The following is a 24,429-nucleotide window of genomic DNA, read 5'->3' as shown; positions in this document are numbered from 1 at the left end:
GGGGGAGAAGGACTTCTCCAAAGTTCTAACGAGCAAGGATGTCCCTTTAAAGACTAAGGTGCACCTGATCCAAGTCAGGGTCTTTTCTCAACTGCTTCCTAAGCATCTGACAGTTGGACAATGACTAAGGACGACAGAAGAAGAATCAATGCCTGTGAATTATTGTGCTGGAGAAGAGTATTGAGTGTCCCGTGGACTTCCAAAATAACAAGTAAGTCCTGCAGGAAATCTATCCAGGGCGCTCCTTGGAGGCAGGGATGGTCAAATAGCTATGTGAAACATGCAGTGCAAAACGCTGCTTCTCCAAGTGATTAAAACTATACAGGTGGTGGCTACTCTAACAAGTCAACCTTGACAGTGAACTTGAATGCTCATAAAGGACAGAAGACTGAGTAGACAGGGGAGGCCCCAGGTCAACATGCCTGTGTAGACATTTTGAGGTGCCAGGAGGGGCTGTGAGCTCCAGAAAGGCCTCCAAGGTCAGTGGGGGAGGGATGTGGAACAGATACTCTGCAGTCCAGACTCAGAATCTGTCTTTTTAAGACCCCAGAGATAACTGGGCTCAGGGGTGCTGACTAATGCTAGCCCGCTTCAAAAGGGCTGATGTATAAACCCAAAGGCCACTTGACTTCATTTCAGATGAGAGTCACAAGCTAAGGGCGTCCATGACATTCACCTTCCAAATGTTACATTCTCTCACCACAGACCGCCTCTCTCACTGTCGTCAACACTGACCCTCCAGGAGGTTTTCAGGGCTGTAAGCCTCACAGGAGGAGACAATCTGACCTTCTCTTGCAGAAAAGCTGGTAAATTCAAACTGTCTGCCTTTGGACTGACAGCCAACTCCCTATAAGCTACCAGAACTCATAAGCAGAAGTACAGGGAAAGCCGAACCGTCATCAGAAACCTGTTTGCTGTGCCTGGAATCAGAACGTCTGTTAAATGATTCAGGAAGGGTGTCTGCCTGTCACCACAGGCTTGTGCTTGGAGATAAGGGGGGGCTCGCTGTCCTAACCTGTTCTGAACCCCAAGTCTCCCATGGCTGACTACCAAACTGGAGGAGCCCCAGTGTCCTCTGCTGGCCTAGGAGCCCCTCTTTCCAGGATGTGATGACCTGGGGTGGTGCAGCTGGCAGGAGGCGGTGAGGGGTGACCTTCCTAGTGGGGGAATCCCAAGCCTGGCTTCAGCAAGGGGGTTCCCTCCTGCTGCCCAGCCTGTCTGCACTCAGGGGTGTAGGGACTGCACCACTGGACTAGGCCACCAGACAAAGCCACTGTTGTTAGGGGCCAAAGTGTTGGCTACTACTCACTGAACTCCCTGAACACCCGCTCTGACCCTGCCCTGCCCCACCCCCACTGTCTCTGATGGGCTCAAGCCCTGGTCATGGTCACAGCCAGTCCACCGTGCTGACGGTCCTCCTCTCTATCTGTGACCCTCCACCTTTCCCAGCAGGGCTGTCTTCTTCTAAGGACTGGCCCCTCCAGCCACACGCCTCAGGTGTCTCAGATGACGTTTCATCATCTTCACCTCAAGGAGCACCCTGGTTGTAACTTCCTCCAAGACAGACTTGTTTGCTCTTTAAAAGGCCATGGGGTAAAGTTACCAGAAAATTCTAAACTGGATCCTTCAGGAAAAGGTTTCTGGAGCCAGCCTTCTCTGGGGACCACTATAGTGTCTGCATGTCCGGAGAGTCTTTCCAGTGGCCCTGTGGGGCCACTGCTACCACACCTGCCAGTCTCCCTCGGCATCTGCTCAGCTTTCTCCTCCTCCCCTCTCAGGAGAGGCCCACTCCTCCCCAGAGGTCCTCCTTCCACACCTGTTCACATTTAACTCAAAGGACCCTTCCTCCAAGATGAAACGCCCCAGGCAACCTGGGTGAGGAGACCTTCCTCCTTGGGGCTCCCATCACATTTTATGTTCATCTAGGGAGCCGGGAACCCTGATGGCTTAGTGGTAAGGAGCTGCACTGCAAACCTCAGGACACATAGTTCAAATCCACTAACCATGAAAATATGGTAGAAATATGGGCAGTTTCCTCTGAAAACCCACTGGAGGGTCAGCTGTGAGTCAGTATCAAGGACCAGGAAGTTAAATGAAAAAGAAAAATCGAAAGACGCTGCTTACAAGGTCCAAGAAACTAGGAAAATGAGAAAGCAAAGTAAAGGGCATCTTCTTACACCTCCCACGTTCCAGTGCTGTCCCTGACAAACTACACACTTGTGACCACACACCTAGTAAAACAAAAATTACAAGAAACAGCCAGGAAGAGCCTGATGGTCAAGGGGTGTTACCTTAACACAACTCCAGCCAAGGTGCTTTCCAGAAGACAAACACCAGTGGACACACCTGGGCCAGACGTCCACGCGGTCAACACTTCCCTGACCAAGCAGTGATCCAAGACGGAGATTCAGAGAAAGAAACGGGGCCTGGACACGCACTCACAGTCCATAATAAGTCTTTCCGCCCCTTCCCAGACTCCCTTGCACCCAGGGCCATCTTCAAGGTGTGTGTGTGTGTGTGTGTGTGTGTGTGTGTGTGCGCGCGCGTGCGCGCACACGCAGGGGAGGAAGGAGCTAGGCAAGAAACTAAGCTTCCCCGTTAGTCCTGAAAAACACCCCTCTCCGAGGCAAACAGCCTGGAAAAGCTCCTGCACGGGTCGTCCTGAGATGCGACTGCAGCCCCCTCAGGCCCTCCGTGTTCTCCTGGGTTTCCCATTCTCCGATAAATATGTGGGAGCTCTGGGGCCTTCATGCTAAGGAGCTGTGCTGCCAGCCCAAAGGAACGTGGTTTGAAGCCACCAGCTGCTCCTCGGGAGAAAAACGGGCCATCTCCTCCTGTGTGATTTAGTGCCTCTGAAAACCTGCTGGAGGGTCAGCTATGCATCAGTTCTGACTTGACGTACACAACAACAACAGTACATCTGTGCCTTTTCTACCCCTGCAGGGCTTCCTTACTCTGTATACCCCACCTGTGTCTTCCCTTCTGCAAAGATGCCTGACTTTCTAGCCATCATTAAGACTGGGCGTCCGGCAGCCCTGTCCTTCTATCACACAGCGCCTAGTGGTCACACAGCGCCTAGCGATCGCACAGGACTTAGTGGTAACGTGAGTGTGTCCTACGTGCTGGGGGCTGGACTCAGCACTTTCCAAGAGTTATCTCATTTCCTTCTCAAGTGGATCTCATGACACGGGTCTGCTATGTTTTCTGTAGAGGAGGAGATGAGACCCTTTGAGGACAAGGAACTTGGTCAAGGTCAGGCAGCTTATATGGACAGGGTCTGAGGACAAGACTAGTGACACTGTGGCTAGATCCCATCCAATTGGCTGTGACTCCTTGGTGACCACATGAACAACAGCTCTGAACCTTGTCCTGTCCTGTGTCATCTTCATCTCCTCTGATATACTTGGGCTCAGTGCTGCAATCACTGAGTCTTCCTCTCTTCTGATGACCCCCTACTTTTCCCTGTATCATGTCCTTCTCCATGGACTGGCCACTCTTGACAACATGCCCAAAATACATGAGCTCAAGTTTCATCATCTTTGCCTCTAAAGAGCTTTCTAGTTGTCCTCTGTCCCAGGTGTATTTGTTCACTCTTTTGGCAGGCCATAGGATACTCAGTACCCTTCTCTAGGAGTACAACTCAAAGGTGTTAATTCTTCGTCTGTCATCTTTCTTCTTTGTCCAACTTTCAGATGCACAGGATGCAACTGAAAAGATCATAGCTTGAATCGGGCACACCTTAGTCTTTAAGCTGACATCATTGCTCTTCTGTAATTTGGCAAAGTCCTTGACAGCAGATCTTCCCAATGCAATACTGTCTCCTGATCTCCTGACTGCTGGGACCAAGGATGTGGATTGTGGGTCCAAGTAAGATAAAACCAATGACAACTTCATTCTTCTCCCTATCGATCATGATATCATCTATTAGCCCAGAGTTGAGCATTTTTGTTTTCTTAATTTTGAGTTGTAACACACTGTACAAAGAGCAAGGGCGGCATGGACACAGCCATATCTGACCTCTAGAAACTCTACAAGGAGCAACTGTCCCCATCAACAACACCACCACCACCACCACCACCACCAAGCTAATTCCCATGAGGTCCCCCTCTCCCCACTCACCTATTTCTACTAACACCAGTGTTACTGTTCTAATATGTCCCAAATCCGCTGCAGTATCGACACACCCTTTCCAGAACCACTCCACTGTCATGAATATGGAGTGTATTGGGGAAGGGGTAACTGAGGTGGGCAGCAGGATGTAATCTCTCAGTCCATACAGCTTCTCAAGTTAGGTCACAGGTCACAGGTCACAGGACCTTCTGCCTCACGGCTCAGGTCTTACAAAGTCCCCTAACTCCTGCCAGTTATGACGTCTTTCCTCAGTCCTCCAGCAAGCTTGGGTGTGGGTCTCTGGGCCCTGCTCCGTGGGGCAGCAATCCCATCAGCTCTGTCTCAGGTCTGTCTGTGCTTGCTGTTCTTGTGTAGATCGGGGTCTGACTGGCTCAGGCATCTCTGAACCCAAAGTCTACGTGCAGTTTCCTCTTCCTTACTGGTTTTGAGATTCCCAAATTCCTGCTGCTGAAATCCACTTTAATGGCCAGACTAGCCAATCTCCTTGTGAATACACTGTTGTTGCTGTTGGGTACCATCAAGTCAGAACTGACCCGCAGTGGACCCTCCAGCAGGTTTTCAGAGGCAATTTAATCATACAGGATGAGACTGCCCATCTTTCTCCTGCAGAGCAGCTGGTGGATTTGAACTGCGTGCCTTCAGGACTGCAATGTAGTTTCTTACCACTAGGCCACCAGACAATGAAAAGGCTCCCATCAAAAGCCTTCCAAAACAGCATGCCTCTGGAAATGCTATGAACCTGGAGAAAGGATGAAGTTATTCAAGTGTCCAGGTCTTTCATTCACAGGGTCACTATGAGTCGCCTACGACTCGACAGCAATTAACAACAACAACAGGCCACCAGAGCTGTCTTGTGGTGACACTAGCATGCCCGATTTGTTTGATCCCCCCCAACCCCCAGGTGGCAAAGTCAAGCTCAATGGCTAGAAAGTCATTTTGAACAATACACCCCCTACACTGCGCCCATAAAAAAGGCTTTAGTCCTTGATCTTCTGCAGCTAACATTTCAAGTCCTCCTCACTTTCAGCAAGCAAGACTGTGTCACTGTGTGAGATGGTTGCGGAGTGTGCCTCTGATCCTGAAGCCACCTTCTTCATAGAGTCCAGCTCTGACCTTAGGCCCGTGCTCCCCTCTGAGCATTACCATCCTGGGTTTTAGCATCTCCACGCCTGTATGTGCACACACTCGCTTTCACACTGCAGCAGGGTCGAGGAACGACAGCCCGTGGGCTGAAAGCACCCTGCAGCCTGGGTTTGCACGGACTATTAGGTAAGAATGATTTTCACTTTTTTAAAAGCATTGTCAAAAGGAAAGAAAAGGAGGGAGCTCTGGTGGCCTAGTGGTAAGAAGCTGCACTGCAATCCCAGAGATGCACGGTTCGAATCCACCAGATGCTCTGCTGGAGAAGTAGGGACAATCTCCTGTACCAGTCAGATCTGATTTGACAGTACACACACACACACAAATAATAAAATTTTAAAAAATAGAAAAAGAAAATGGAAAAGAAGACAAAACCCACAAACAACAAATAAACAAAAATCCCCTAAAATATTTGCTCTCTGACCCTTCAAAATCATCTGCAGCCTTCTACGCTCTGAGACCAGAGTCACACGCTAACTTCTTTCCCCACTGAGCGGACACAGAAGCCCGTGAACTGCGTGAGAATGACGGGCTGTGAGAAAGGAAGGGAGTCTTTCCAAAGTTCTCCTCGACCTGCCGCCGTCTGCCCTCCCCACTGTCCTGTGAGCGGACGTGGCAATGCTGTGCCAGCCACCGATTCCCACGCGGGAAGAACGAGGGTGTGGCGATTGTAGAGAGGGGGACAGGTCTGCACAACTCTACCCCGACACGCTCCCAGGCACCTGACGGATTCTGCTCAGCATTAAGTACTAAACGTGGCCAGAGCCCTGCGTCTCCTGCATACACAGTGCTGCTGAGCTGGAGGTGCTTCAACACGGACCCTCCAGTGGACTTTCCGAAGCTCCAAGTCCCACGTGGGGAGACGGCCCATCTTTCTCTCAGGGAACTAACTCTAGTGGACTCTCCAAACTGCCAGAAAGGAGAAGCCTTGAGTCAGCTGCACGAGTCCCCACAGACCATGCCCAAGGGCTTCCTAAAGGACTGACCACGCACACGCATATCATTACCATTAACCAGCTGCCGTCAGCTGGACGCAGGCTCATGGCAACTCCATGTCCGTCTAAGTAGAATTATAGTAGATGAAGCTTTTCATTCTAACTTTTTGGGAGTAGATCACCAATCCCTTCTCCCAAGGTGCGCTAAGTGGACGTGAACCTCCAACCACTGGGCTAGCGATTGAGCACGTTAACCATCTGCACCACCAGAGACCAAGCCTTCAGGACTACATGTGTGTAACAGACGTATTTGGGGTGCTACTCGTGGGGATGGGTTCCCTGGGCCACATTTATAGCCTTTCTGTGTCAGGTCCGAGTCGTGTGTGCGGACAAGCAAAGATGTGGAACTGGATTCTCTCTGAGGAAAAGGAACCGAGATTGAGGAAGAGCTTCCCACTCTGGGTTGGTTCCTCAAGCAGACGTGAGCATGGAGCCTGAGGACCGGTCAAGGACAGGGACCAGCCTAGGAAGCTGGCCGCAGTGGTTGAAGAAGAAAGTGCCCTGGGAGAAACAGAATAGTAAAGGCTGAGAAAACGGGCCCCCTGCCTCCCCGGGTCCAGTTATGCCAGGGCTCTGCGAACGTGTCACCTTTGGATAAGTTACTATGAACAAGCTTCTGTTATTTTCAGCCAAAAACGTTCTAACTATGACAGCGACACTTCTCTCCCTGTGAGCACCCTGGGAGCTCTGGTGGCCTAGCGGGTAAGGAGTTCCACTGCGAACCCAAAGGCAAGAGGGTCCAAGCCACCCCCAACTTTGAGGAAGAAAGATGGGCCGTCTCCTCCTGTGTTATCTGTGGCCTCTGAAGGGTCAGCTATGAGCCAGTTCTGACGAGACACCACAGAACTACAGCACGCGAGGCAGCATGGGAGTCCCAGTGGCCTGGCCTGTTGGCAGCACAGTGCCAACCCGAAGGCAGGTCTCAAGCTGCTTGCAGCTCCTCAGGACAGATGGACAATGTCTGAAAACCCAAGTTGGTTCCAACTCAGCAGCAATGACCTGGGGTATTTTAGGCGTCATCCCCTGACCCTGACAGCTCACCTGAGCTGAGGCTCTGGAGCTGAAGGTAGACCTCCTGCACGGCGGAGGGGGGGACTTCAGCACACCGTGGTTTCAACGGAACCTTCTCAGGTTCCAATCCTAACAACATGGGGAGGCACAGTCCCCAGAAGCAATGTCTTGACCCTGTTTCATTTCTATATTGTATAAAAAAGAACAGTAAAGAGATGCCTTTGAGATAAGAAAAATCTACACTCATACCAGATGACGTTAACTAATTGTTCTTAATTTTGTTAGACTCTATGATGATTTATGGTGGTGGTTATAAAAGAAGTCCTAGTTTTATAAAAAAGCAAAACAAAAAAACAATAAACATACAAAATTTTTCTATATGTGAGAAATTTTCTTTAAAGTGCTCCGTCGAAAAAACCACCAAAAGCCCTAAAAGTAAATAAAACAAAAAGAGGAGGGCATAGGAAAATATTAATTAATTAGTCAGGGAGGTGGATGATGGGTTTAAGGGGATTCATGACACTATTTCTCTCGAAATTTCCCCTCACAAAATGTACATAAAGCATGTGTGTGTCAGAGAGAGAAGGTGATGGGATGAAGTGAGTGAACACGGGGCTTGCGTGTGGCGGAGATCATGAAGATCGTGCAGGACAGGGAGGGGCTCAGATCTGCTGTCAGAGGGTCACTATGAGCTGTTGTTGGTCGGGCAGCACCTCGTAACAAGTGGACAGGAGAGCTTGCTAACAGTGCAAACACGGTACATGGTACATGACGAAGACGTGCAGAACGCTGACGTAAGAGCTGGTCTGCGTCACCATCCTCCCAGGCCTGAACTGAGAAGCCTCACAATCAGAAAACAGAAAGCACACAAAGAAGAGAGAGAGAGACAGAGAGACACAGAGAGAGAGAGACAGAGAGAGACACAGAGAGAGAGAGACACAGAGAGAGACAGAGAGAGAGAGAGAGAGACACAGAGAGACAGAGAGACAGAGAGAAAGACAGAGACAGAGAGAGACACAGAGACACAGAGAGAGACAGAGAGAGAGAGACACAGAGACACAGAGAGAAAGACAGAGAGAGAGAGACACACAGGGAGAGAGAGACAGAGAGACACAGAGACAGACAGAGAGACAGAGAGACACACAGAGAGAGAGAGAGACACAGAGAGAGAGAGAGACACAGAGAGACAGAAAGAGAGACACAGAGAGAAAGACAGAGACAGAGAGAGACACAGAGAGAGACAGAGAGACACAGAGAGAGAGACACAGAGAGAAAGACAGAGAGACACACAGAGAGAGAGACACAGAGACAGAGAGTGAGAGACACAGAGAGAAAGACAGAGACAGAGAGACACAGAGAGAGAGACAGAGAGACACAGAGACACAGAGAGAAAGACAGAGAGAGACACAGAGAGAGAGACAGAGACAGAGAGACACACAGAGAGAGACAGAGAGAGACACAGAGACAGAGACAGAGAGAGAGACAGAAAGAGAGACACAGAGAGAAAGACAGAGAGAGACAGAGACAGAGAGAGAGAGACAGAGATAGAGAGAGAGACACACAGAGACAGAGACAGAGAGACACAAAGAGAGAGAGAGACACAGAGAGAGACACAGAGAGAGAGAGAGCGCGCGTGCGAGAGCGCCATGTGTCCTTTGGGCCAGAGATTCTTCCACAGACGGCATGAGGCTGAGAAGCAGAGACCAACACACAGTGGCAGCAGGTGAGGCAATGGCGGGGGGGGCTGTGGGGAACCAGGGACTGGGGTAAGAGAGAGCTGAGCTGGATCTGCTGAACCGTGGAGCTGGAGCCAGTACCTTCAGGCCTAGGCGTGTTGGCGGAGTGGGGATGACACATCACTGGCAGAGCTAAGAGAGCTTTGTAACACTTTCTTGAGCATAGCAGAGGCCAGAGACAAGGGCACCTGATCGAAGAATTGTATCTTGTATGCTTCCAGCCTGTTACTTCCCTCAGAAACCTCCCCTAATAATGAATATTGCTCATGAGTTCTGTGTGGCCACTGCAAACAACTAGGGAACCCAGTCGTAGAGTAAGAGAGCCGTGGAGGGGACAGCTGGTGTTGGGAGTGTTGTGGGAAGATGTGATGAGTGAGAGGCATGTCTGACACCACAGGAATCCTCTGTGCACTCTCGCTGCTGCTGGGATTCTGCCTCCGAGAGAGGTTACCGGAGGTCAAACACTGACACGCCTGCCACCCGGTTTTTACACCACTTTCTTACTTCTGATCCATTTCTCAGCCACTGACACCAACTTTGGCTTCCACTCCTCCACTGAGCCCGTGATGTTACCCATCCTGCCATGCTCTCCTCTCCAAACTCTCTGCACTTGACCTTGCTGTCCATGTGCTCCATTCTGAATGTCTCCTCCTGTTTCAGGGAATCCCTCACTCTTCTCATTCCTCCCACTCCCTCTCAGGCTGCTCCCTCTCCATCTCCTCTGGGGGCTCCTTTTTATCCGCTCACCTCTTATATGTTAGTTTTTCTGGGGCTCTGTCCTGGGTTCAATTCTCACTTCACAGGTCCCTGGAGGAACCTTGTCTTTTCCTATAGATTTTATTTCCTTCAGATGTTGATGACTCACAAGTCTAGGTTGGTGACAGTTTTTCTTCTGGACACCAGACTTAGATTCTCCATGATGGCCCACTAGACTATCTCCCTATTTTCTCTAAGACAAATGTCAGAAATGGAACTCAGCATCAACCTTTCCAAAACTAAAACAGTCAACAAAAGAAAGCTTGACTATGAAATGCTACGACACTTGAACATTATGGGGGGGAAAAATTAAACTGGATCTAAATTTACCAATGGTACCTCTGATGGTCTAGTGGTAAGGAGCTGAGCTGCCAATATGAAGGTACAAAGTTTGAAACCACTAGCTGCTCCAAGAGAGAAAAATGAGCAGTCTCCTTTCATGCTGCTTATAGCCTCCTGGTGGAGGATCAACTGTGAGTCATTTCCACCTCAACTGCACATGACAACAACAACAACACGTTTACCAACAACACTTAAGTTACACAGATGACACGACCTAGCTTGAGAAATAAAACACAAACAAAAAATCCTTGAAACAAGAGGACTGCTGAGGAGCAGTGACATCAGGCTGGAGATTAAGGGGCGCCTGATCCAGGCCATAGTCTTCACAATTGCATGCTATGAATCAGAGAGCTGGACATCACTACGGATGATAGAAAGACTTGATGCCTTTGAACTGTGGTGCTGGAGAGGGTGGAGCCAAGCTGCTCCTTGGAGTCAAGGATTCTGAAGCTTCATCTGACATACTGTGGGCATGTAGTAAGGAAAGACCAGTCCTTGGAGAGGGACATCATGTTTGGGAGGATGGAGGGACAGAGCAGAAGAGGAAGACCCTCGATGAGATGGATCGATTCAGTGATTGGGGTAAAGGGGGTAGGCATGTCAGAGACAGTGAGTTTGGCACAGGATACAGCAGGGTTTAGGGCTGTTGTACACAGGGTCGCTATGAGTTACAAGCGACTTGATGTCACAGAACAGGAACAGCATGCACAGCACATTTGTCTCCTAAACTGCAAACATGAGCCATCCACTTGACCAAGCTGGAAACCTGGAAACTTCTCCCTCACACGCCACTTGTCACCAGGTCCACTTGTCACCCACATCTGAAGGTCACACCTCCTCTCTCCCCAACGTATCAGTCCAGGCTCTTATTATTATTTCCAGTCTGGACACACGTGTCAGCTAGCCGAGTCTTGTCTGCCTTTATTCTTTCTCCACGTCAAAACCATGACTGCTCTAAAAGACGTATGTGAGCATGCCCTCGGCCCACGTAAAGCACGTCAGTGGTCCTCCAAAGCCCACAGCATCAAGTTCAAACTCCACAGACTCCTCTCCTGGCCCTGAATCTACAGGAAAGGAGCTGGGACTGCTCCCACTTTTCTTTGGCCAGAGGCCTCTCCCTCCATCTTCACCCTCTCCTCACCTCTGACTTACAACATCAAACACTGCTTCCTCCAGGAAGCCTTCCTTGGCTCCTCCTGTCTGGGTCAGGTGCCCTTCACTGTGTTTTTCTAACACTTCATTACGTAATACCTGGTGGAGTACCCATCTGCCCTCTCCTGCCTGAGAGCCTGGGCAGCAGGAGGGGGCGTCCGCCATGCCCATGTTTCTACCTCCCGCATCTGGTTCAGAGCTTGCGTGGAGCAAGAACACAGTAAGCACCAGGTGACCGAATCAGTGAGGCTGATGCCTCCCCCTGTGCTGGGAGCCGTCCATGCCGGGAGCCATAGTGTCCTACCCTGCTCGGCACACAGGGAGTGGACCCTCTCCACCAGGCTGGTTCCAGATGGGTGGTGAGACTAGTGGGTGGCACATTCTACTTCAGATGAAGAAAGAAAATACTCTTAGGAGGGCATTCTAAGTAGTCTTAAAGGGGACCAGCTTCAGGGCTGAACAGAAAGTTCAAGCTACGTGCAAAGAGCTATTCAGGGCTTTTGCTAATGTTGTGACCTGGGTGTGACTCAACTAAGCTGACCCATTTCTCCTGCCCCTTCTTTCTGCCCTTTGCTAGTCGGTGCAGGAATGTTCCCAGAGCATGTGTGTCTCCTAAGAACCTTCTGGCAGGTCCGTGCTGTTGGTCTGCTCAGAGGCAGCCTGGATTTGGAATTTACTTTGCTTTCACAGATCTTGGAAAGCACTCAGCTCTGGTTATTTCTGAGTAACCCTGAAGGGCCCTCCACACTCGAGTGGACTCCAAGGTCCCTCTCCCTGCCCCCCACTCCCTGTGCAATATGGTGGCCATGGGCTTGGGAGGGGATGGGATTCCGGGTATACTGTTTGCCGAGTGACAGGGTGGCCACCACCAGACTTGATCCAGCCCTTCCTTTGGGCAAGGTCATTACCAGCACACGGCCAGCTGCATGTCCCTCAGGGGATATTAAAGAGTTGATGAAAATCTATGTTATTAACAGTCAGGCCCACGCACATTGATCACATCAGAAATGACTGGGGGCACAGAGTCCCCTTCATGTGCGCAGAAGAAAGGCTCAACGCAGCTCCAAAAACCACTCAAATCCGTCCAGGCGGGACTCCTTCCAGAGACCAAAACAGCCCCCAAACTAATAACCCCAACAAAGCACCACCAGGGAAAATTCCTTTCGGATTTGAGATTTTCACCCCGTTAATCTCCTAACTCAATAAAGCAAGCACTCCCCGCAGAAAATTAAATACCTTTATTAAAGGGTCTCCTCCCCTGTTCTCTTCGATGTGGTGGTCAGAAAACTCACCCTCATTGCCAGCTGGTCAGAACCAGCTCAGAGCGGACCCTCCGCTGGGTTCTCAAGGGCTGAAAACAACGCCGGAGACAAGCATCTGTCTTCTCCTTTGGAGCCGCTGGTGGATTCGAACCGTCAGAGGCAGAGCCCTTGAGACAGGACCACAACTCCCTGTGAACCGAGCCAGCAGAGCTGGACGTCTCGTCCTCCCAGGGCCGAAGCGTCTGGGTGAGGCCGTTCTCGCCCCCCAGCCACATCTGTTCCTGGAGAAAGGCTGATGCAAAATCAGACAATGCTTCAATCTGTTAGCCACTGAGAGTGGGCATCAACTCAACGGCCTGGAACAGCAACCCTAAAGAGATTCCGTAGTCACTAGGAGAATTTTCTGATTCTAGAAATTTCTGCGACCTCTGGCTTCCTTGCGGACCCCCAGTCTGTGGCTGAGGGGATAAGGGAAATGCTTGCCACCCTTTTGGAGGGACGACACTCAGCCCAAGTAGGCCAGTTCGCCAGCATCTCTATCTACAGCTTGCCTGGAGGCAGACCCGAAAGTACCACTCAGGCCACAGTGGACCTCGTGGTCAAACCCTTCTGACCTCAGTCGAGGCTCCCCACAGCTACCTAACTGGATACTGGATGGAGTTGACTGGAGAGATAAAAGGTCTGGGGCAGAAGAGGAGAAAGGGAAGGCAGATAAACGAAGTCTTCAAGTGTTGGCCCCAACTGCTCCTAGAGCCGCTCTCAGGCTGCTCCTATCGACGACTGGAGTCGGGTTCTGCATGTAACTTCTAGATGCCACATTCCCTTCATTCTTGGTCTGAGTCAGGTCATACTGAGAACCTTCCAGGGTTTTCTCAGAGACTGAGCTCGAAACTCCTGCTTACAGGAAACCTACCGCCATGCAGACAGTGCCTGCCCCACAGTGCTCTGAGCGGAGGGGATCCACATTCAGAGAGCCTGGGGGGCGGTGACTCACTTTCTGGAGACGGACCGTAGGTCTCTGGGGGCCTCTCAGCAGAGGCTTGTGAGTAACAGGTGTGCGTGGGCCTCTTAGAGAGTCTGGGTCTCATAACTGCCGGAGGATGTGGGATTAGATCCTGACCAGAATGCAGAAGATGCCCCGTCTCTGGACCTCAGAGGGGCCCTCGTCCAGGGCAGGCAGTGCTATCGGACCTCAGCGCCTCTGAGGTAGAACCCAGGCTAAGCCCTGGTCACTTGTAAAGCCCCCTCTGCCCCTTATCAGCTTGGACTGTTGTGTTGTTGTTAAGTGCCATCGACTTGACTTCAACTCAAAGTGACGCTATGAACCATGGATCTGAACTGGGTCCTGTCCTGCTCTGTCCTCACTGTCTCTGACATGCTTGGACCCAGGCTATCGTCAATCGCCTCAATGAAGGTCTGCCTAGTACTCTCTGACTCTCCACCTTCCCATCATGACGTCCTTGGCCTTGGACTGGCCCCTCGGGACAATGTGTCCAAAGCACATGAGACTATTTTCTTATCCTTGGACGCACTTCCTCCAAAACCAACGTGTTTCTTCTTCTTACAGTCTACTCTTCTCCAACACCACAACTCAAAGGCATCAAACTCTTCTTATCTTTATTCACTCCCCAAATTTCAGAAGCATCTGAAACAACTGGGAAATACTTGGGTCAGGCACACCTTAGTCTTTAAACTGACACCCTTGCTCGTTAGCACTTTTCCTAGGTCCTGACATCAGATTTTCTCCACGCATCAGCCAAGATAGCTGTCCTCACGCATCACCTACTCAGGAGACTCTGAAATGACTCCAGGTTTACGTTTCCCCTTGGAAGTCAAAACAGAATCCAAAAAGCTGGACGAGGGCAAGGTTTGGTTGAGAAAATGAGGGAAGCGTGCAGTATTATTTAACCCCAGATTTGAGGAGCCAGACAGGCCGGGGCGTGGATCCAGACCCAGCTATCTATACGCTCTGACCCTGGCAAGTCTCTTGTCCTTCTAAATCTCAGTGCAAGCCAGGGATCACAGCAGTCCTCTTCCTCAGCGGTCACTGAATGAGATGAGGCAGGTTCATTCTCTGGGACGGAACATCATGTTCAGAACACTGGAGGGTCAGTGAAGGAAAGGAAGACACCCCCCCTACAAGACAGTTTGACGCCAAAACAACTATAAGCTAACATCTCACTCCAGTAAGAAGAGCAAAATTTAACAGAATAGCAAACAACAAATGCTGGCGAGATTGTGGAGAGACTAGAACCCTTATTCACTGTTGGTGGGAGTGTAAAATGGTGCAACTACTATGGAAGGCAGTATGGCACTTTCTCAAAAAGTTGGAAATAGAAATACTATTTGACACAGAAATTCCACTACTGGGGATATACCCTAAAGAGACCATAACTGCCACCCAAGTAGATAAATGCACACCCAAATTTATTGCAGCTTTGTTCATAATAGCAAAGAGTTGGAAACAATTCAAGTGCCCATCAACCAATGAATGGATAGAGAAGCTGTGGTACATTCACACAATGGAATACTATGCTGCACTGAAGAACAAAGAACTCATGAATTATTATACAAAACGGGTGACCCTGGAGAACATTACGCTGAGTGAAATATCTCAGTCACAAAAGGACAAATACTGCATAGTTCCACTGCTGTAAAGCGGACTGACAGCGGGAGAAACTAAAAGGGGATAACTAATATATACTGCATTGAAACAGATGAGGGAGAATACTATTTAGGAGGAATATATGATTATATATGTCAGATTATATAGTGTGTGTGTGTGTGTGTGTGTGTGTGTGTGTGTGTATGTGAGAGAGAGAGAGATTCACAATACAGTATGAGGCCACATTTATTTACAGTTTGCATGGGAGCAACATCAGTCAAAGCCAACGAGACCACAGTGAGCAGCACCGAGTCCAATGAATGGACTAATAAGTAGTGACTCCAGAGAGTGTCCTGGCAGGCACTAGCCAATAGCGGTCAGAATATGTGGCCTACCCAGCTGTCCCTTCCAGAAACGCCTGCACAGTTGAGAACCAGAGAAGGGAAGGATGGGTCTGACAGAGTCTGCTCCCTTCCACTCTGCAGCATAACGCCCAGGTTCCCTCCTTGAACAGAAACAGGTCAGGGAAGTTTCCAGCTCATGGCTGGGGGAAGCTGTCAGCTCTGAAATCTTGGGGGTCCCAGTGAGAACAGGTTCTAGGAATATATGGGGGTTGCTTCCACGTGTTCTAAACTGGGAGAGTATATCACCTTCAAGGGAGTGAAACTTGATTCTCAGGGAAGCAAATGCTCCTAGATATTACTGTGGACAATAGCCCTCCAAACGCAACTCAGTGCAACAAAATGTTGTTCCTTAGAAATATTCTTTTTCCCATTTGAAGTCAGTGAAATGGAATTTTAATTCAGTAAAGTTACTGTGGCTGTATTCTTTCACCATGCCTATTCAGTTTTTTTATGATAAGCAAGTAACCCAGGTAGCTGGACTATATGGAAAAGAAGGGACGATCCCACCAAGCTTGAATGCAAGTTCATTAACATCCTGTGGTTTGCAGATGACACACCAGACTTGTGGGAAGTTAAGAGGACTTGAAGCATTTACTGGAGAAATTCAAACACTACAGTTTTCAGCATAGGTTACACTTCAAGATGAAGAAAACAAAACTTTTCACCACTAGCCCAACAGGCAACAGCATGACAGGTGGAGAAAAGATTAAAGTTGTCAAGGACTTCGTTTTACTCAGATCCACAATTAACATCTATGGGAGTGGCAGTCAAGAAATCAAAAGATGAGTTACGTTGGGAAAATCTGCTTCCTAGGAGCTCTTAAAAGAGCAAGGACATCAGTTCCAAGAGTAAGGTGTGCCTGACCCAAGCCATGGTATTTTCACCTGCTTTCTATGCTCACACAAGTTGGGCAATGAATAGGGAAGACTGAAGAACTGATGCCTTTGAACTGTGGTGTTGGCAAAGAGTACCGAATATAACACAGGCTGCCCCACGAACAGGCGAATCTGTCTTGAAGGAAGTGTAACCACGGCGTTCCTTAGAGAAAAGGATGGTGAACTGTCATCTCAACAGACTCTGGGCATGTGGTCAGGAGGGGTCAGTTGTTGGAAAAGGACATCAAGCTTGCAAACGTGGAGAGTCAGAGGAGAGGAAGACCCTCACCAAGACTGTCTTGCAGTGACTACAATGATGAACTTGAGCACATCAGAGATTATGGGTTTGCCACAAAACAGGTCAAAATGTGGATCTGTTGCACACAGGGTCAATGGCGCCTAACAGCAAAATGAATGTGTGGTTAGGCGTATTACTTCACAGGGCCTTTCTAGCCAGAGTCTTTGTCTCTTTTATCACATGTCTGTGGCACTATGCAAATAAGGTGGTCCACCAAGGGGCTCGAGAGCTTGCTAGCAATAGAAGTAAGGTCATGGTACCCTTTGTGCGAAGCCAAATTTCAAACTAAGTATTTATAATAAACCAAATGCTATATCAGGTTATGAGGGAGGTGTGGATACAAGCTGGAATCCAGTCTGAAGCACTAAGGCAATCCTTAACCGTTTACAGGGGTAGACACTAAGGCAAACCTTAAATGTTTACAGGATTCTTGTATTGTATTTTCTAACCTCTTCCTCCTGAGTCAAACATAAGATTTTCAGTAGAGAGAGCTTAGCTTCATTTGCATAGAATTATCTTTGTGGTTTGCTCCCTGGCAATTTTCAACAAAGGCAAAAGGAACCTGGGCGGCACTTGAGTTGTTCAAACTGTTCGCGCCTCCTGCTTTGCCTCTGTTTACTTAGACATTCTTGGTGTTCTGTCTCGTTATTAATACTTATTGATATTCTTTACCGTCAGTCGACAACAACCCTTTATGGGGTGGGATTACACAAGTGAGGGGTATGGAATCTCAAGGTGGGGATAAGAAAGGCTTAGAAGGAATCATTTCATAGGCAGATAAAGAGAAATTCACCATCACCAACAGCAAGCTGCCGGATGCTTTCTTAGGAACTGAAGTTTCCTGTTCTGGGGCCCTTTAGATCCAGGAGAAGGAAGGAGAGAGGGACTATGAGAGAGAGGAAGACTGAGCGAGCCAGCTGTCACGTCAGAAAGAGGATGGGAACAGCAGCAACAGAGGCAGTGGGGCCAGGACGAGGTGGCACGGGGCGTGTGCTGACCCACAGAGAGAGTGAGCTTAGAGGCTTAGGGCTCGGCTTGACGGAGGCTTACTGGCAGAGGATGACGATGTCTCTGGCACTTGATAGCAGAGCTTAAAAGAGCTCCTTGGGCAAGTGAGGGCAGAGGTCAAGCCAAGGAACAGAGAGAAGCCCGTCCGTGGGCACAGCTGAGAGGAGGCTGTCCAGTGAATGACTTGTACCCTGAGTCTTTCCTGAACCAGAACTGTAACCTGTGACTCCCTTAACAAACAGAACTGTTTGACCGTGAGTTCTGTGTGGCCATTGCAAAGAATTACTGAACACAGTAGGAAGTGCCAGCTGGTGTTAGAACATTAAAAAGGTTAGATTTTGTAGGCATGTGTGGCTTCTGCCTCACAGGACTCCAATTAGAACGGTTCATCAATTCTGTCTCCCTCCTTTGAACTTAAGAGGAGATCAGATGCCACACACAGGCTGTTTTGACAATTAAATGGGATTTTATTTTCTCCTATAAGGAAAGCATCACACAAAAACTGAGAAACATAGATATAGTCATCTTCCAGACTCTCTCACCTTCTTTTCAATGGTACCTGCTCCTCTTACCAGCCCCTCCGACTGCCTCCCACCATGTTCTTCTTTCTCCCCGGGCACATTGTGGTCTTAGGAGCTACTGACCAGCTCCATTCAGAGCAGTGGCCTCTCTGTCCCAGGATACATGGCTACAGCCACCCCCAGTCCTCCCCCTGGTTTCCATGACTTCACTCTCACGGCTCCTCCCAGCTCCTGCCCCTCCTATTCCTTCCACTGCCCCATAGACACCACTCTTTCTTCCCTCACTCCTTTCATGCCTCCAATTCTGCCAGACCCCTTTCTTCAGCACCTACTAGACCCCTCCACCTGGCGTTCCACTGCCACTCAGGACTCAACGTCCTTGTCCACATTCTCTGTCTTCCAAGAAGCCTTCCAACCTGCTCGGTACTTTTCTTTCTCCGCACAGCACTTACTTTCAACCAATTGACACAGATCAATATAGCATTTGGTGTTATCTGCTAATGGTCTAATCCGCTAATGGTCTAATACGAGAGAGTGCTACTTTCCCATTTTTCATTTAAGGATAAAGACAAAATCGTAATTTGAATGGTTTTGCTCCTTAGTCCAGTTCTGCTCTGGACGCTCAGGAAAGCAGGCAGGAGGGCCTTCGGGGATCAAGAGGCTCCCTGGCCGAGCTCAAGGTGGACGGGGCCACTGGTTGCCCAGTCCAGCCTGGACCCTTCTGGCCACCCACAGCAGGCAGTGTCCCCACCTCACCTGGCTGACTCCTTCCATTCCATCTGGTCTCCGTCATGCTGGAGGGTGTCCATCTCTGTGAAGAGGGTGGGGTTGGGAGCCTCATCTTCCTCCCCCAGGATGTCCTGCAGCTGCTCAGCAGCTGGAGACCCTGTCAACGAAGGGAGATGTCCACTGAGTGCCCTTGACCAGACGTGAGGGCCCAGAGCCAGGAGAGAGGAGACCACACAGGAGGGAGGCGGGTTCCCTAACATGCCACGCTGAGAAGAGTGGAGGGTCAGTCCCACCGAGACGAACTGACGTGGTGACCTCAGCAATGGGCTCAAGTGTGTCGGAGATGAGGGGCCGGCACAGGCCAGGCCAGGGGTCAGATCTGTTGTTCACAGGGCTGCTATGTGTCACATTCGACTCAATGGCACCTAACAACCATGGCAGCAGAACTAAGTCCAGGCTCCGAGCAAGGCTGGATTCCTATGTCTACGGGCTGGACACGGATGAGGTCCTCACTGAGCTAACAGCAACGGAAGGAGCTGGTCTGAATTCAGACTCCAGGGCAGCATCACGCCCAAGGCCTCATGCAGAAGTGTGTGGGAGCTTCTGCTGAGCACGTGCAAATCAAAAAGACGACGCCTCTTGCTTCACATGCATTCTGACCTGCAGCCACCCTCCAGGACGAAGCAGAAGTGCCCAACCAGCGTTCCACCGCTGCCGACTTTCCAGAAGCAGGTTCCCACATCTTCCCCCACAAACTGGCTGGTGGAGTCAAGCTGCTTAACTTTCAATTATTGTTGTTGTTGTTATATGCCACTGAGTCAGAATCACACGGAGGAGGCTGTCCAACTTTATCCCGTAGAACAGCTGGTCGATCCGAACCGTGTGCCTTTGGGCTGGGAGCTGAACTCTTTACCACGAGGCTACCTACAAGTCCCAAATGACCCAGCTCCCAGTGTATTGCTTCAAGGGACAGTCAGCTGTGCACACGATACACCTATACCGTGTACCATGGGGCCACCTTCTTCCCAGGCAGGGGCATCACGGTACTGACATCCACCTTCTCTTTTTAAAAAGCCACTGACGTCTCCCAGGCACCCCAAAACTCAGCCCTCTAACACCAAATTCACACATCCCAAACATATTTCTTTCAACCTTTCATGAACATCTACTACATGACAGGCTAGTGGTAAGAAGCTGCTCTGAAATCCCAAAGGCATGCAGCTCGAATCCACTGGCTGCTCTGCGGGAGAAAGACGGACAGTCTCCTCCTGTGCGATTTACTGCCTCTGAAACGGCGCTGGAGGGCCAGCTAGGGGTTGGTGCTGAGGCAACGGCACACAGCAACAACAACAAGGACGTGCCAGACATTCTAGAGGCTGGAAAAGAAAGCTGTGAAAAAGAGTTACACGCCTGTGCTCTCCAGCGTATTAGCACCTAAGAGAGACAGACAGGAAATACATGAATAATTATTTGAGATATGCTAGGTGTTTTGAAGAAAACTAATACGACTCGTAGGAGATCCACTAGGGAGTGTCATCAAAGAAAGACTCCAGGAAGGAGGCGTTTGGAGAGAGACTTAAAGAGGACAAGAGCAGCTCACAAAATATCCCAGAGACCCCGAGGTGCAAATGTGCCGGTCAGGCCCAGTCAGCAAGGGACAGAGCTGTCGGACAGACTGTGAAGAGGTGGGCAGAGCAGGGTCAGATCTTGGCTAAAAGCCCTTCTAGCCACACAAACGCACAGTCCACACTCAGGAGTCACCTCCAACTCCTCCCTGCCTCATCATCTCACCTCATATTCCCCAGGGCCTGTTCCCGTCTCACCAACCCCATCAAGTCCTGACCTGATCCAAGCTCTCACCTAACCCTCATCAAGACTCCCCCTTCCTTCCAGCCTCTGTCCCCCCTTAGCCCAGAAGCCTTTTCTGTTCTCGCCTCTTTCTCCTGGGGCCCCCTCATGCTCAGTTATGTCAACTCCTCTTTCATCCCACTGTCCACTTCCTTACTCCTTCCTTTCCCAACCAAACTAGCCAATCCGTGCCCAGCAAAGAGCACACTGACCCAGTCTTCTCCGCAGGATGTTCCCTTGCAGAGGGCAGAGGGGGAGCCCGGCGGGCACCGGGGCTTGGTGGAGATAGAGTGTCCACTGGACTCTTACTCACTGCCACTTACTCAGGACCAAACTTGGCATGAGTGAGCAGAATGGTTCAGAGGACACACCACATAAAGAGAAGGAGCCCCCTGACCCTGGGTTTCACAGGTACCAGGCATCAGCCCCCCTCACGCTCAACCCCGGAACCCAGGTTCAAGAGCCCTCCAGAAGAAAAACCAGGCAGCTCTGCAAGGGAAGGGTTCCTGCCCTCTGCAGCTCACTCCGTGCCATTCCTCTGCCCCTCTCCTGCCCCACTTCGCCAAGCAAATAAAGGCCAGTGGGCATGAACTGCACCATCTTTCCACCTCCTCCCATCCAGACCCCTGTGTTCTTATCACAGCTGCAGTCTCCTCCTGCTGGATCCTGGTACTCATCCCCCTGCTTCTGCCTGCCTCGCCTGGGCCTTCTCTTTCCCTCAGCTCTCCTGCCCCCAAACGCCTTCCCCTGACGCTCACTGCCCCACTGCCCTTCTCTCTTCCTTTACCTCCAACTTCTAGAAGGAGTTGTTAACGCTCCCTCTTCTCCTCTCCTCCTCTGATCACTCAACCTCTAACTGCTTTGGCCCCATCACACCAAGGCCATTGACTAAGGCAGAGACTCCAAGAGTAGCTCAAAGATGCGTGACCGAGCCTTCACGGAGCAGAAAAGTTTGACATTACTGGTAACATGAGAAAAGCAGGATATTTCACATAAAATTGCAGATCTCTTGCTTTCCTTGGCTGACTCTGCCTCCATTCCTGCTTGACAGCAGTTACCCAGAGCTGACCGCTGGCCGCTTTATTTTTGCTGAGACCTGAGTACTAGATTTAGCCACCGTCCCCATCACACCTTGTCACGTAATGAATGCTCTGCTACACCTGAGTAGACAACCGCAGCGTCCTCTAGGTATTCCTGTTGTCGTACGCATGAATTCATAAAACCGACACAACCAGCAGCACGAGGAAGCTGTGACCTGCTGTACCTGTCTGATGAAATGCTCCTGGCAGACCTCACAGAAGGGTATTTTCTGGCATCTGCCAGCCCCATCTCTTCCCCACCTCGGGCCCTGCAGAGCACTAATAGTCTGCACTTGATCATGGATGCGTCATACTCAGCTCGACCACAGTTAACCTAAAGGGGTGCTGGTGGTAATGTCCGCAGGGAGGCCACTGGCTCCTTGGAAGGACAGTGGGCAACTGACAGCCTCAGAAGTCCAGTGGAGGGTCTGCTGGGAGGGGCTCCCACTCCCCAGCAATGAGAATGAAAAAAGCATGGCCAACCCAAAGAGCGCTGGTGGCAAAAGTGTTTGAAACCACCAGCCGCCCCAAGGGGAAGAAGCAGTCTCCTCTCATAAAGGCTGTGGCCTCACACACCCACCCTTCCCATGGGAAGGCCGCCATGAACGCAATCAACTTGACAATGAGTTTGGTGTCTTTGGTTTATTGACCCCAAACCCACCTCGAAGCACTTCCCCAGCATCCCTTCTTGGCCTTCTTCTTTCTCTCCCTCCTCCTCCTCCTGCCGGACCAGCCCATGTCATAAGGAGTAGTAGATGAGGTCACCAGGCTTAGTCAGCACCTCACATTCCCACTGCTGTCCAACCTCTCAGGGAGTCCCGCAGCCTTCACAGGCCAAGCTCAACATACTCAGCACAGTTTATACCCCTTCTGCATCTAACACCTCAAACCGACCCTCCTGTTTTTTGAAATAATGTTTAAGGGGGTCTTCTGTGAAGGTTTATATAATGGTTTAGATTCCCACTGAATCCTTTCCACACAAGGTGTGCAAGGAATCAGTTACGGCCTTTGTAATGTGTAAGTGTATTCAGTTCTGTCTCTTCCGTTTTGATGACACCAGGGAGCTCAGCTCGGGGGTGGGGAGCCTAGTGGTAAAGAGCTGTTCTGCCAACAAAGGTATGCAGTTTGAATTGACCACCTGCTGCAGGGAACAGAGACGGACAATCCCCTCCTGCCCTTAACCACCCCCACCACTGGCCACTGGCCACTAAACACTAGGCCAGCTCTTAAACACTTTTCTCTCATCATCCATGCTCAGACATTCATTTCTTTTACTTGTATCCTAAATCTCTCTCACTTTCTCTTCCCTCCCCATCTGTGGCCACCTCCAGCGTCAGAACTCCGTCCCTCTGGCCCCACGGCCCCTTTGTCACCTACTCCTGACTGCCTCACCCAAAAATCAATCCCTGTGTAGCGTCAGAACTCCCTTTGAAAACATTTCCTTTTGAGACACGGAAAACCACTTCACACATAATCTGATGGTGAACTCTTGGGATCCTTGGTGCTCCCTGGGAAGCATTTGTCACATCCTGCACACACGGTCTATATATATGGATTCGATGCATGTAGGTCAAGGAGCTACATTCATTTAAATGGACTTGACCTTTGTATTTTTTTTAATCACATTTAACTCATATCGTTCCCGCTGACCACAGTGAATGCCGACTGACAGTCACCAAAGTTCTAAGGACATTATTGCAGAAGTAAGAACTCAAAATGAGAAAATTCTTTCTATAATCTTATTCCCCGCCCCCCGCCCACCCCAGCCTTCAGATTAAGAGAAGAGCTGTCTGCTTGATTATTAAACTCACTGCAGTGGGTCAATTTCATAAAAACCTCAGCTCCACAAAACAACTTGTTGCTTGCTGTCCAGTTAGAAGGCACTCACAGATGACCCTTCAGTGGGGTTCAGAGGCTGCAATTACACAAGAGGAGGTGGTCTAACGTTCTCCTGATGAGGTGAACTTGGCTTTGAACCACCAGAGACTCACACCCCCTGGGTTAGAGTGCAACTCCCTGCGGACAAGGCCACCAGAGCTCCCTCTGAGGTTAGCTGTGAAATGCAAACTATGTGTGCTATCCTGCAGCTGGAGGACTTGAACTGCTCAACTTTGGGTCTCCAACACGGCTCCTTACCCAGCAGATCAGGACTCCCTTGTTTATGAAAGGGAGATTGGTTCTTTCCCAAATCAGAGTTGGAAGACTTGTCCTGTACAGTGTGGATCTGATCATCTGTGCGGCTGAACTATCTTTACCTTCTGAGGCTTCCTCTTAGAAGCTCACAGCTCCAACATCCCGGTGCCCTGGCCTTCCCAGGCCCTTCTGAGCTGTACCCTGTCCCTCCATCAGCTGCCCAGAGCCCCCCGACCCAGCAGTTCTGGACCCCAAGTTCATGGACTGTTCTGCAAAGTGGAGGGCTCCCTGCTCGAGCTTGGGGTCTAAAACTCTCAGGTCCAGAGCCAGGATGGGGCAGGGGGTGGGGGACAGGGAAGGAGGGCAGGAGATGGGGGAGAGGAGCGGGGAAGGAGGCAGGGGAA

At 50.2% G+C, this 24,429-nt stretch overlaps 1 protein-coding gene across 2 annotated transcripts in view; it reads right to left on the bottom strand.

The window, feature by feature from the left end:
- The window catches only part of SLC4A5 (solute carrier family 4 (sodium bicarbonate cotransporter), member 5), a 103,744-nt gene that overhangs the window by 62,178 nt on the left and 17,137 nt on the right, over positions 1–24,429 (bottom strand). For both annotated transcript variants that reach the window (XM_006880846.1, XM_006880847.1), the window contains exon 4: positions 18,993–19,122. In XM_006880846.1, coding sequence (XP_006880908.1) covers positions 18,993–19,122 — 130 coding nt within the window. The remainder of the gene's footprint in view (positions 1–18,992; positions 19,123–24,429) is intronic.

This window comes from Elephantulus edwardii, unplaced genomic scaffold (assembly GCF_000299155.1).
Source record: "Elephantulus edwardii isolate Elephantulus edwardi_28Jun2011 unplaced genomic scaffold, EleEdw1.0 scaffold00011, whole genome shotgun sequence".
NCBI classification, from domain to species: domain Eukaryota; kingdom Metazoa; phylum Chordata; class Mammalia; order Macroscelidea; family Macroscelididae; genus Elephantulus; species Elephantulus edwardii.
The sequence above is the reverse complement of the archived record's forward strand: the minus strand, read 5'-3'. Positions and strand labels throughout refer to the sequence as shown.